General features: G+C 29.7%; 1 protein-coding gene across 5 annotated transcripts in view; it reads left to right on the top strand.

Moving 5' to 3' along the window:
* numb (NUMB endocytic adaptor protein) overlaps nt 1-13995 on the top strand; it is a 195699-nt gene that overhangs the window by 157944 nt on the left and 23760 nt on the right. For all 5 annotated transcript variants that reach the window (XM_061987633.2, XM_061987634.2, XM_061987632.2 and 2 more), the window contains one exon: nt 13213-13287. In XM_061987633.2, the coding sequence (XP_061843617.2) occupies nt 13213-13287 (75 nt within the window). The remainder of the gene's footprint in view (nt 1-13212; nt 13288-13995) is intronic.

Here is a 13995-nt window from a genome sequence, read left to right as displayed (position 1 = left end):
TCTCTGTTTCTGTAATATTGCAATATTTTCTCGTAAAATTATTACTTTTTTTATGTAAAAGTATTACTTTTTAATGCAAAATGGTGACATTTGTGGTACAAAATTCTGACTTTTATCACAATATTGTCAAATGTTTTTCTGTTTTTGTCAAACAGTGACATTTTTTGAGTAAAATTATGACTTTTGTCATAATTTTTGCCAAGTAAAATTCCAATTATTATAATATTGCCAACATTTTAAGGTTTTCTCATAAAATTGTGACTTTTGTCAAATCAAATTACGACTCTTTTCATAAAATTGCCAAAATATTAAGCTTTTCTTGTAAAATTGCGACTGTTATTGAGTAAAATTTCAACTTTTATCATAATGTTGCACAAATGTTCAGTTTTTCTTGTAAAATTTTGACTTGCGTTCAGTAAAATTACGACTTTTATCATAATACTAGAGGTAGGCATTTTTCGGAGGAAGAAGAATGTGTGTGTGTGTGTGTGTGTGTGTGTGTGTGTGTGTGTGTGTGTGTGTGTGTGTGTGTGTGTGTGTGTGTGTGTGTTCGTTCTTGTATTTCTGTCCTTCTTAAGACACAAAGAAGGAAAAGTAGCTTCCATATGAGGAGGTGTGAACAAGTGATGACATAAATCATGGTCCCAATAACATAATAGAGAGCCAAATACTAGAGTCTGTGAACATTGCTCCAAAGTCAGGATTTTTTTGTTGATTTAACGTGCATACAAAAGTAAACATTGCAAAGGCAGCAATATATGATAAAACAAGACGGCACCTAAAGAAGAACAATTTCTCATATTATTTTTGTTTATGTAATATTGCAATGTTTTCTCGTAAAATTATTAATTTTTTATGTAAAATTATTACTTTTTAGCGTAATTTTTAAAGTAAAATTTTAACTTAATTTTTGCCAGGTAAAATTCCGATTGTTATTATAATATTGCCAACATTTTAAAGTTTAAAATTGGGAACAATTTCTCATATTCTCTCTGTTTCTGTAATATTGCAATATTTTCTCGTAAAATTATTACTTTTTTTATGTAAAAGTATTACTTTTTAATGCAAAATGGTGACATTTGTGGTACAAAATTCTGACTTTTATCACAATATTGTCAAATGTTTTTCTGTTTTTGTCAAACAGTGACATTTTTTGAGTAAAATTATGACTTTTGTCATAATTTTTGCCAAGTAAAATTCCAATTATTATAATATTGCCAACATTTTAAGGTTTTCTCATAAAATTGTGACTTTTGTCAAATCAAATTACGACTCTTTTCATAAAATTGCCAAAATATTAAGCTTTTCTTGTAAAATTGCGACTGTTATTGAGTAAAATTTCAACTTTTATCATAATGTTGCACAAATGTTCAGTTTTTCTTGTAAAATTTTGACTTGCGTTCAGTAAAATTACGACTTTTATCATAATACTAGAGGTAGGCATTTTTCGGAGGAAGAAGAATGTGTGTGTGTGTGTGTGTGTGTGTGTGTGTGTGTGTGTGTGTGTGTGTGTGTGTGTGTGTGTGTGTGTGTGTGTGTGTTCGTTCTTGTATTTCTGTCCTTCTTAAGACACAAAGAAGGAAAAGTAGCTTCCATATGAGGAGGTGTGAACAAGTGATGACATAAATCATGGTCCCAATAACATAATAGAGAGCCAAATACTAGAGTCTGTGAACATTGCTCCAAAGTCAGGATTTTTTTGTTGATTTAATGTGCATACAAAAGTAAACATTGCAAAGGCAGCAATATATGATAAAACAAGACGGCAGCTAAAGAAGAACAATTTCTCATATTATTTTTTGTTTATGTAATATTGCAATGTTTTCTCGTAAAATTGTTACTTTTTTATGTAAAATTATTACTTTTTAGCGTAATTTTTAAAGTAAAATGATAACTTAATTTTTGCCAAGTAAAATTCCGATGTTATTATTGCCAACATTTTAAAGTTTAAAATTGGGAACAATTTCTCATATTCTCTCTGTTTCTGTAATATTGCAATATTTTCTCGTAAAATTATTACTTTTTTATGTAAAAGTATTACTTTTTAATGCAAAATAATGACATTTGTGGTACAAAATTCTGACTTTTATCACAATATTGCCAATTGTTTTTCTGTTTTTGTAAAACAGTGAGTAAAATTATGACTTTTGTCATAATTTTGCCAAGTAAAATTCCGATTATTATTATAATATTGCCAACATTTTAAGATTTTCTCATAAAGTTGTGACTTTTGTCGAGTAAAATGACGACCCTTTTCATAAAATTGCCAAAATGTTAAGCTTTTCTTGTAAAATTGCCAGTTATTGAGTAAAATTCCAACTTTTATCATTATATTGCACAAATGTTCAGTTTTTTCTTGTAAAATTTTGACTTGCGTCAAGTAAAATTACGACCTATATTATAATACTCAAGGTAGGCATTTTTCGGAGGTCTCAAGAAGGTGACAAATACAAGAATGTGTGTGTGTGTGTGTGTGTATGTGCGTGTGTGTGTGTGTGTGTGTGTGTGTGTGTGTTCTTGTATTTCTGTCCTTCTTGAGACACCAAGAAGGAAAAGTAGCTTCCATATGAGGAGGTGTGAACAAGTGATGACATAAATCATGGTCCCAATAACATAATAGAGAGCCAAATACTAGAGTCTGTGAACATTGCTCCAAAGTCAGGATTTTTTGGTTGATTTAACGTGCATACAAAAGTAAACATTGCAAAGGCAGCAATATATGATAAAACAAGACGGCAGCTAAAGAACAATTTCTCATATTATTTTTGTTTATGTAATATTGCAATGTTTTCTCGTAAAATTATTACTTTTTTATGTAAAATTATTACTTTTTAGCGTAATTTTTAAAGTAAAATTATAACTTAATTTTTGCCAAGTAAAATTCCGATTATTATAATATTGCCAACATTTTAAAGTTTAAAATTGGGAACAATTTCTCATATTCTCTCTGTTTCTGTAATATTGCAATATTTTCTCGTAAAATTATTACTTTTTTATGTAAAAGTGTTACTTTTTAATGCAAAATGGTGACATTTGTGGTATAAAATTCTGACTTTTATCACAATATTGCCAATTGTTTTTCTGTTTTTGTAAAACAGTGACATTTTTTGACTAAGATTATTACTTTTTAGCGTAATTTTTAAAGTAAAATTATAACTTAATTTTTGCCAAATAAAATTCCGATTGTTATTATTATATTGCCAACATTTTAAAGTTTAAAATTGGGAACAATTTCTCATATTCTCTCTGTTTCTGTAATATTGCAATATTTTCTCGTAAAATTATTGCTTTTTTATGTAAAAGTATTACTTTTTAATGCAAAATGGTGACATTTGTGGTATAAAATTCTGACTTTTATCACAATATTGCCAATTGTTTTTCTGTTTTTGTAAAACAGTGACATTTTTTGAGTAAAATGATGACTTGTCATAATTTTTGCCAAGTAAAATTACAATTATTATTATAATATTGCCAACATTTTAAGGTTTTCTCATAAAATTGTGACTTTAGTCAAATAAAATTACGACTCTTTTCATAAAATTGCCAAAATTTTAAGCTTTTCTTGAAAAATTGCGATTGTTATTGAGTAAAATTCCAACTTTTATCATAATGTTGCACAAATGTTCAGTTTTTCTTGTAAAATGTTGACTTGCGTTGAGTAAAATTACGACTTTTATCATAATACTAGAGGTAGGCATTTTTCGGAGGAAGAAGAATGTGTGTGTGTGTGTGTGTGTGTGTGTGTGTGTGTGTGTGTGTGTGTGTGTGTGTGTGTGTGTGTGTGTGTGTGTGTGTGTGTGTGTGTGTGTGTGCTTGTATTTCTGCCCTTCTTGAGACACCAAGAAGAAAAAGTAGCTTCCATATGAGGAGGTGTGAACAAGTTAATAGAGAGCCAAATACTAGAGTCTGTGAACATTGCTCCAAAGTCAGGATTTTTTTGTTGATTTAATGTGCATACAAAAGTAAACATTGCAAAGGCAGCAATATATGATAAAACAAGACGGCAGCTAAAGAAGAACAATTTCTCATATTATTTTTGTTTATGTAATATTGCAATGTTTTCTCGTAAAATTATTACTTTTTTATGTAAAATTATTACTTTTTAGCGTAATTTTCAAAGTAAAATTATAACTTAATTTTTGCCAAGTAAAATTCCGATTGTTATTATAATATTGCCAACATTTTAAAGTTTAAAATTGGGAACAATTTCTCATATTCTCTCTGTTTCTGTAATATTGCAATATTTTCTCGTAAAATTATTACTTTTTTATGTAAAAGTGTTACTTTTTAATGCAAAATGGTGACATTTGTCATTAAAAATCTGACTTTTATCACAATATTGCCAATTGTTTTTCTGTTTTTGTAAAACAGTGACATTTTTTGACTAAGATTATTACTTTTTAGCGTAATTTTTAAAGTAAAATTATAACTTAATTTTTGCTAAATAAAATTCCAATTGTTATTATAATATTGCCAAAATTTTAAAGTTTAAAATTGGGAACAATTTCTCATATTCTCTCTGTTCCTGTAATATTGCAATATTTTCTCGTTAAATTATTGCTTTTTTATGTAAAAGTGTTACTTTTTAATGCAAAATGGTGACATTTGTGGTATAAAATTCTGACTTTTATCACAATATTGCCAATTGTTTTTCTGTTTTTGTAAAACAGTGAGTAAAATTATGACTTTTGCCATAATTTTGCCAAGTAAAATTCCGATTATTATTATAATATTGCCAACATTTTAAGATTTTCTCATAAAGTTGTGACTTTTGTCGAGTAAAATGACGACTCTTTTCATAAAATGGCCAAAATGTTAAGCTTTTCTTGTAAAATTGCCACTGTTATTGAGTAAAATTCCAACTTTTATCATAATGTTGCACAAATGTTCAGTTTTTCTTGTAAAATTTTGACTTGCGTCAAGTAAAATTACGACCTATATTATAATACTCAAGGTAGGCATTTTTCGGAGGTCTCAAGAAGGTGACAAATACAAGAATGTGTGTGTGTTTGCGTGTGTGTGTGTGTGTGTGTGTGTGTGTGTGTGTGTGTGTGTGTGTGTGTGTGTGTGTGTTCTTGTATTTCTGTCCTTCTTGAGACACCAAGAAGGAAAAGTAGCTTCCATATGAGGAGGTGTGAACAAGTGATGACATAAATCATGGTCCCAATAACATAATAGAGAGCCAAATACTAGAGTCTGTGAACATTGCTCCAAAGTCAGGATTTTTTTGTTGATTTAACGTGCATACAAAAGTAAACATTGCAAAGGCAGCAATATATGATAAAACAAGACGGCACCTAAAGAAGAACAATTTCTCATATTATTTTTGTTTATGTAATATTGCAATGTTTTCTCGTAAAATTATTAATTTTTTATGTAAAATTATTACTTTTTAGCGTAATTTTTAAAGTAAAATTTTAACTTAATTTTTGCCAGGTAAAATTCCGATTGTTATTATAATATTGCCAACATTTTAAAGTTTAAAATTGGGAACAATTTCTCATATTCTCTCTGTTTCTGTAATATTGCAATATTTTCTCGTAAAATTATTACTTTTTTTATGTAAAAGTATTACTTTTTAATGCAAAATGGTGACATTTGTGGTACAAAATTCTGACTTTTATCACAATATTGTCAAATGTTTTTCTGTTTTTGTCAAACAGTGACATTTTTTGAGTAAAATTATGACTTTTGTCATAATTTTTGCCAAGTAAAATTCCAATTATTATAATATTGCCAACATTTTAAGGTTTTCTCATAAAATTGTGACTTTTGTCAAATCAAATTACGACTCTTTTCATAAAATTGCCAAAATATTAAGCTTTTCTTGTAAAATTGCGACTGTTATTGAGTAAAATTTCAACTTTTATCATAATGTTGCACAAATGTTCAGTTTTTCTTGTAAAATTTTGACTTGCGTTCAGTAAAATTACGACTTTTATCATAATACTAGAGGTAGGCATTTTTCGGAGGAAGAAGAATGTGTGTGTGTGTGTGTGTGTGTGTGTGTGTGTGTGTGTGTGTGTGTGTGTGTGTGTGTGTGTGTGTGTGTGTGTGTGTTCGTTCTTGTATTTCTGTCCTTCTTAAGACACAAAGAAGGAAAAGTAGCTTCCATATGAGGAGGTGTGAACAAGTGATGACATAAATCATGGTCCCAATAACATAATAGAGAGCCAAATACTAGAGTCTGTGAACATTGCTCCAAAGTCAGGATTTTTTTGTTGATTTAATGTGCATACAAAAGTAAACATTGCAAAGGCAGCAATATATGATAAAACAAGACGGCAGCTAAAGAAGAACAATTTCTCATATTATTTTTTGTTTATGTAATATTGCAATGTTTTCTCGTAAAATTGTTACTTTTTTATGTAAAATTATTACTTTTTAGCGTAATTTTTAAAGTAAAATGATAACTTAATTTTTGCCAAGTAAAATTCCGATGTTATTATTGCCAACATTTTAAAGTTTAAAATTGGGAACAATTTCTCATATTCTCTCTGTTTCTGTAATATTGCAATATTTTCTCGTAAAATTATTACTTTTTTATGTAAAAGTATTACTTTTTAATGCAAAATAATGACATTTGTGGTACAAAATTCTGACTTTTATCACAATATTGCCAATTGTTTTTCTGTTTTTGTAAAACAGTGAGTAAAATTATGACTTTTGTCATAATTTTGCCAAGTAAAATTCCGATTATTATTATAATATTGCCAACATTTTAAGATTTTCTCATAAAGTTGTGACTTTTGTCGAGTAAAATGACGACCCTTTTCATAAAATTGCCAAAATGTTAAGCTTTTCTTGTAAAATTGCCAGTTATTGAGTAAAATTCCAACTTTTATCATTATATTGCACAAATGTTCAGTTTTTTCTTGTAAAATTTTGACTTGCGTCAAGTAAAATTACGACCTATATTATAATACTCAAGGTAGGCATTTTTCGGAGGTCTCAAGAAGGTGACAAATACAAGAATGTGTGTGTGTGTGTGTGTGTGTGTGTGTGTGTGTGTGTGTGTTCTTGTATTTCTGTCCTTCTTGAGACACCAAGAAGGAAAAGTAGCTTCCATATGAGGAGGTGTGAACAAGTGATGACATAAATCATGGTCCCAATAACATAATAGAGAGCCAAATACTAGAGTCTGTGAACATTGCTCCAAAGTCAGGATTTTTTGGTTGATTTAACGTGCATACAAAAGTAAACATTGCAAAGGCAGCAATATATGATAAAACAAGACGGCAGCTAAAGAACAATTTCTCATATTATTTTTGTTTATGTAATATTGCAATGTTTTCTCGTAAAATTATTACTTTTTTATGTAAAATTATTACTTTTTAGCGTAATTTTTAAAGTAAAATTATAACTTAATTTTTGCCAAGTAAAATTCCGATTATTATAATATTGCCAACATTTTAAAGTTTAAAATTGGGAACAATTTCTCATATTCTCTCTGTTTCTGTAATATTGCAATATTTTCTCGTAAAATTATTACTTTTTTATGTAAAAGTGTTACTTTTTAATGCAAAATGGTGACATTTGTGGTATAAAATTCTGACTTTTATCACAATATTGCCAATTGTTTTTCTGTTTTTGTAAAACAGTGACATTTTTTGACTAAGATTATTACTTTTTAGCGTAATTTTTAAAGTAAAATTATAACTTAATTTTTGCCAAATAAAATTCCGATTGTTATTATTATATTGCCAACATTTTAAAGTTTAAAATTGGGAACAATTTCTCATATTCTCTCTGTTTCTGTAATATTGCAATATTTTCTCGTAAAATTATTGCTTTTTTATGTAAAAGTATTACTTTTTAATGCAAAATGGTGACATTTGTGGTATAAAATTCTGACTTTTATCACAATATTGCCAATTGTTTTTCTGTTTTTGTAAAACAGTGACATTTTTTGAGTAAAATGATGACTTGTCATAATTTTTGCCAAGTAAAATTACAATTATTATTATAATATTGCCAACATTTTAAGGTTTTCTCATAAAATTGTGACTTTAGTCAAATAAAATTACGACTCTTTTCATAAAATTGCCAAAATTTTAAGCTTTTCTTGAAAAATTGCGATTGTTATTGAGTAAAATTCCAACTTTTATCATAATGTTGCACAAATGTTCAGTTTTTCTTGTAAAATGTTGACTTGCGTTGAGTAAAATTACGACTTTTATCATAATACTAGAGGTAGGCATTTTTCGGAGGAAGAAGAATGTGTGTGTGTGTGTGTGTGTGTGTGTGTGTGTGTGTGTGTGTGTGTGTGTGTGTGTGTGTGTGTGTGTGTGTGTGTGTGTGTGTGTGTGTGTGTGTGTGTGTGCTTGTATTTCTGCCCTTCTTGAGACACCAAGAAGAAAAAGTAGCTTCCATATGAGGAGGTGTGAACAAGTTAATAGAGAGCCAAATACTAGAGTCTGTGAACATTGCTCCAAAGTCAGGATTTTTTTGTTGATTTAATGTGCATACAAAAGTAAACATTGCAAAGGCAGCAATATATGATAAAACAAGACGGCAGCTAAAGAAGAACAATTTCTCATATTATTTTTGTTTATGTAATATTGCAATGTTTTCTCGTAAAATTATTACTTTTTTATGTAAAATTATTACTTTTTAGCGTAATTTTCAAAGTAAAATTATAACTTAATTTTTGCCAAGTAAAATTCCGATTGTTATTATAATATTGCCAACATTTTAAAGTTTAAAATTGGGAACAATTTCTCATATTCTCTCTGTTTCTGTAATATTGCAATATTTTCTCGTAAAATTATTACTTTTTTATGTAAAAGTGTTACTTTTTAATGCAAAATGGTGACATTTGTCATTAAAAATCTGACTTTTATCACAATATTGCCAATTGTTTTTCTGTTTTTGTAAAACAGTGAAATTTTTTGACTAAGATTATTACTTTTTAGCGTAATTTTTAAAGTAAAATTATAACTTAATTTTTGCTAAATAAAATTCCAATTGTTATTATAATATTGCCAAAATTTTAAAGTTTAAAATTGGGAACAATTTCTCATATTCTCTCTGTTCCTGTAATATTGCAATATTTTCTCGTTAAATTATTGCTTTTTTATGTAAAAGTGTTACTTTTTAATGCAAAATGGTGACATTTGTGGTATAAAATTCTGACTTTTATCACAATATTGCCAATTGTTTTTCTGTTTTTGTAAAACAGTGAGTAAAATTATGACTTTTGCCATAATTTTGCCAAGTAAAATTCCGATTATTATTATAATATTGCCAACATTTTAAGATTTTCTCATAAAGTTGTGACTTTTGTCGAGTAAAATGACGACTCTTTTCATAAAATGGCCAAAATGTTAAGCTTTTCTTGTAAAATTGCCACTGTTATTGAGTAAAATTCCAACTTTTATCATAATGTTGCACAAATGTTCAGTTTTTCTTGTAAAATTTTGACTTGCGTCAAGTAAAATTACGACCTATATTATAATACTCAAGGTAGGCATTTTTCGGAGGTCTCAAGAAGGTGACAAATACAAGAATGTGTGTGTGTTTGCGTGTGTGTGTGTGTGTGTGTGTGTGTGTTCTTGTATTTCTGTCCTTCTTGAGACACCAAGAAGGAAAAGTAGCTTCCATATGAGGAGGTGTGAACAAGTGATGACATAAATCATGGTCCCAATAACATAATAGAGAGCCAAATACTAGAGTCTGTGAACATTGCTCCAAAGTCAGGATTTTTTTGTTGATTTAACGTGCATACAAAAGTAAACATTGCAAAGGCAGCAATATATGATAAAACAAGACGGCACCTAAAGAAGAACAATTTCTCATATTATTTTTGTTTATGTAATATTGCAATGTTTTCTCGTAAAATTATTAATTTTTTATGTAAAATTATTACTTTTTAGCGTAATTTTTAAAGTAAAATTTTAACTTAATTTTTGCCAGGTAAAATTCCGATTGTTATTATAATATTGCCAACATTTTAAAGTTTAAAATTGGGAACAATTTCTCATATTCTCTCTGTTTCTGTAATATTGCAATATTTTCTCGTAAAATTATTGCTTTTTTATGTAAAAGTGTTACTTTTTAATGCAAAATGGTGACATTTGTGGTATAAAATTCTGACTTTTATCACAATATTGCCAATTGTTTTTCTGTTTTTGTAAAACAGTGAGTAAAATTATGACTTTTGTCATAATTTTGCCAAGTAAAATCCCGATTATTATTATTATAATATTGCCAACATTTTAAGATTTTCTCATAAAGTTGTGACTTTTGTCGAGTAAAATGACGACTCTTTTCATAAAATTGCCAAAATGTTAAGCTTTTCTTGTAAAATTGCCAGTTATTGAGTAAAATTCCAACTTTTATCATTATATTGCACAAATGTTCCGTTTTTTCTTGTAAAATTTTGACTTGCGTCGAGTAAAATTACGACCTATATTATAATACTCAAGTTAGGCATTTTTCGGAGGTCTCAAGAAGGTGACAAATACAAGAGTGTGTGTGTGTGTGTGTGTGTGTGTGTGTGTGTGTGTGTGTGTGTGTGTGTGTGTGTTCTTGTATTTCTGTGATTCTTGAGACACCAAGAAGGAAAAGTAGCTTCCATATGAGGAGGTGTGAACAAGTGATGACATAAATCATGGTCCCAATAACATAATAGAGAGCCAAATACTAGAGTCTGTGAACATTGCTCCAAAGTCAGGATTTTTTTGTTGATTTAATGTGCATACAAAAGTAAACATTGACAGGTGCAAAGGCAGCAATATATGATAAAACAAGACGGCAGCTAAAGAAGAACAATTTCTCATATTATTTTTGTTTATGTAATATTGCAATGTTTTCTCGTAAAATTATTACTTTTTTATGTAAAATTATTACTTTTTAGCGTAATTTTTAAAGTAAAATGATAACTTAATTTTTGCCAAGTAAAATTCCGATTGTTACTATAATATTGCCAACATTTTAAAGTTTAAAATTGGGAACAATCTCTCATATTCTCTCTGTTTCTGTAATATTGCAATATTTTCTCGTAAAATTATTACTTTTTTATGTAAAAGTATTACTTTTTAATGCAAAATGGTGACTTTTTTTTTTTATCGTGTTCTGTTTGTGTTGTGTTGTGTTTGCTCGGTACTCGTTTTATCTTTTAACCTGCTCATTGTACAGCACTTTGGCTACCCCTGTGGTAAATTTTAAATGTGCTCTATAAATAAAGTTGATTTGATTTGATTTGATTTGTCATATAAAATTCTGACTTTTATCACAATATTGCCAATTGTTTTTCTGTTTTTGTAAAACAGTGAAATTTTTTGACTAAGATTATTACTTTTTAGCGTAGTTTTTAAAGTAAAATTATAACTTAATTTTTGCCAAGTAAAATTCCGATTGTTATTATAATATTGCCAACATTTTAAAGTTTAAATTGGGAACAATTTCTCATATTCTCTCTGTTTCTGTAATATTGCAATATTTTCTCGTAAAATTATTACTTTTTTATGTGAAAGTATTACTTTTTAATGCAAAATGGTGACATTTGTCATATAAAATTCTGACTTTTATCACAATATTGCCAATTGTTTTTCTGTTTTTGTAAAACAGTGACATTTTTTGAGTAAAATTATGACTTTTGTCATAATTTTTGCCAAGTAAAATTCCAATTATTATTATAATATTGCCAACATTTTAAGGTTTTCTCATAAAATTGTGACTTTTGTCAAATAAAATTACGACTCTTTTCATAAAATTGCCAAAATTTTAAGCTTTTCTTGTAAAATTGCGACTGTTATTGAGTAAAATTCCAACTTTTATCATAATGTTGCACAAATGTTCAGTTTTTCTTGTAAAATGTTGACTTGCGTTGAGTAAAATTACGACTTTTATCATAATACTAGAGGTAGGCATTTTTCGGAAGAAGAAGCGTGTGTGTGTGTGTGTGTGTGTGTGTGTGTGTGTGTGTGTGTGTGTGTGTGTGTGTGTGTGTGTGTGTGTGTGTGTGTGTGTGTGTGTGTGTGTGTGTGTGTGTGTGTGTGTGTGTGCTTGTATTTCTGCCCTTCTTGAGACACCAAGAAAGAAAAGTAGCTTCCATATGAAGAGGTGTGAACAAGTTAATAGAGAGCCAAATACTAGAGTCTGTGAACATTGCTCCAAAGTCAGGATTTTTTTTGGTGGATTTAATGTGCATACAAAAGTAAACATTGCAAAGGCAGCAATATATGATAAAACAAGACTGCAGCTAAAGAAGAACAATATCTCATATTATTTTTGTTTATGTAATATTGCAGTGTTTTCTCGTAAAATTATTACTTTTTAATGTAAAATTATTACTTATTAGCGTAATTTTTAAAGTAAAATTATAACTTAATTTTTGCCAAGTAAAATTCCAATTGTTATTATAATATTGCCAAAATTTTTAAGTTTAAAATTGGGAACAATTTCTCATATTCTCTCTGTTTCTGTAATATTGCAATATTTTCTCGTAAAATTATTGCTTTTTTATGTAAAAGTGTTACTTTTTAATGCAAAATGGTGACATTTGTGGTATAAAATTCTGACTTTTATCATAATATTGCCAATTGTTTTTCTGTTTTTGTAAAACAGTGACATTTTTTGAGTAAAATGGTGACTTTTGTCATAATTTTTGCCAAGTAAAATTCCAATTATTAATATAATATTGCCAACATTTTAAGGTTTTCTCATAAAATTGTGACTTTTGTCAAATAAAATTACGACTCTTTTCATAAAATTGCCAAAATGTTAAGCTTTTCTTGTAAAATTGCGACTGTTATTGAATAAAATTCCAACTTTTATCATAATGTTGCACAAATGTTCAGTTTTTCTTGTAAAATGTTGACTTGCGTTGAGTAAAATTACGACTTTTATCATAATACTAGAGGTAGGCATTTTTCGGAGGTCTCAAGAAGGTAACAAATACAAGAATGTGTGTGTGTGTGTGTGTGTGTGTGTGTGTGTGTGTGTGTGTGTGTGTGTGTGTGTGTGTGTGTGTGTGTGTGTGTGTGTGTGTGTGTGTGTGTGTGTGTGTTGTTAACATGTCTTCTTTCCCATCAGCCTTTCCTTTTTGCTCCAACGTACCAATCATGGAACTTTAGTGTGAATGAACGTTCACTTTCTCACCAGCAGGGGGCACCTGAGCACCTTTCTTGTGTGACACTTGACTGGCACCATGTCTTCTTTCCTTCTTCATCCCCCTCATGCCTTCTTGTGTTTGTGTACTGTGTGCAGGCCGGGAAGAAGGCCGTGCGCGCCGTGTTGTGGGTGTCGGCAGACGGCCTTCGAGTCGTTGACGACAAAACCAAGGTCAGTGCCTCATCCCAGCAGAAGGTATGATTTAAAAACAAAGAGTTTGCCCAGAGGAAGTAGGAGTGATAACGTTGCTTGGATGTTGCTCCAAAACCTGTATGTACCTTTCAGCATTAATGGCGCCTTCACAGATGTGTAAGTTACCCATGTCTTGGGCACTAATACACCCCCATACCATCACACATGCTGCCTTTTACACTTTGCGCCTATAACAGTCCGGATGGTTCTTTTCCTCTTTGTCCACAGTTTCCAAAAACTATTTGAAATGTGGACTCGTCAGACCACAGAACACTTTTCCACTTTGTATCAGTCCATCTTAGATGAGCTCTGGCCCAACGAAGCCGACGGCATTTCTGGGTGTTGTTGATAAATAGCTTTGGCTTTGCATGGTAGAGTTTTAACTTGCACTTACAGATGTAGCGACCAACTGTAGTTACTGACAGTGGGTTTCTGAAGTGTTCCTGAGCCCATGTGGTGATATCCTTTACACACTGATGTCGCTTTTTGATGCAGTACAGCCTGAGGGATCAAATATCCGTAATATCATGGCTTACGTGCAGTGATTTCTCCAGATTCTCTGAACCTTTTGATGATATTACAGACCGTAGATGGTGAAATTCCTAAATTCCTTACAATAGCTGCTTGAGACATGTTGTTCTTAAACTGTTCAATAATTTGCTCACGCATTAATTGACAAAGTGGTGA

This window comes from Nerophis lumbriciformis, linkage group LG26 (genome assembly GCF_033978685.3).
Source record: "Nerophis lumbriciformis linkage group LG26, RoL_Nlum_v2.1, whole genome shotgun sequence".
NCBI lineage: Eukaryota > Metazoa > Chordata > Actinopteri > Syngnathiformes > Syngnathidae > Nerophis > Nerophis lumbriciformis.
The sequence above is the reverse complement of the archived record's forward strand: the minus strand, read 5'-3'. Positions and strand labels throughout refer to the sequence as shown.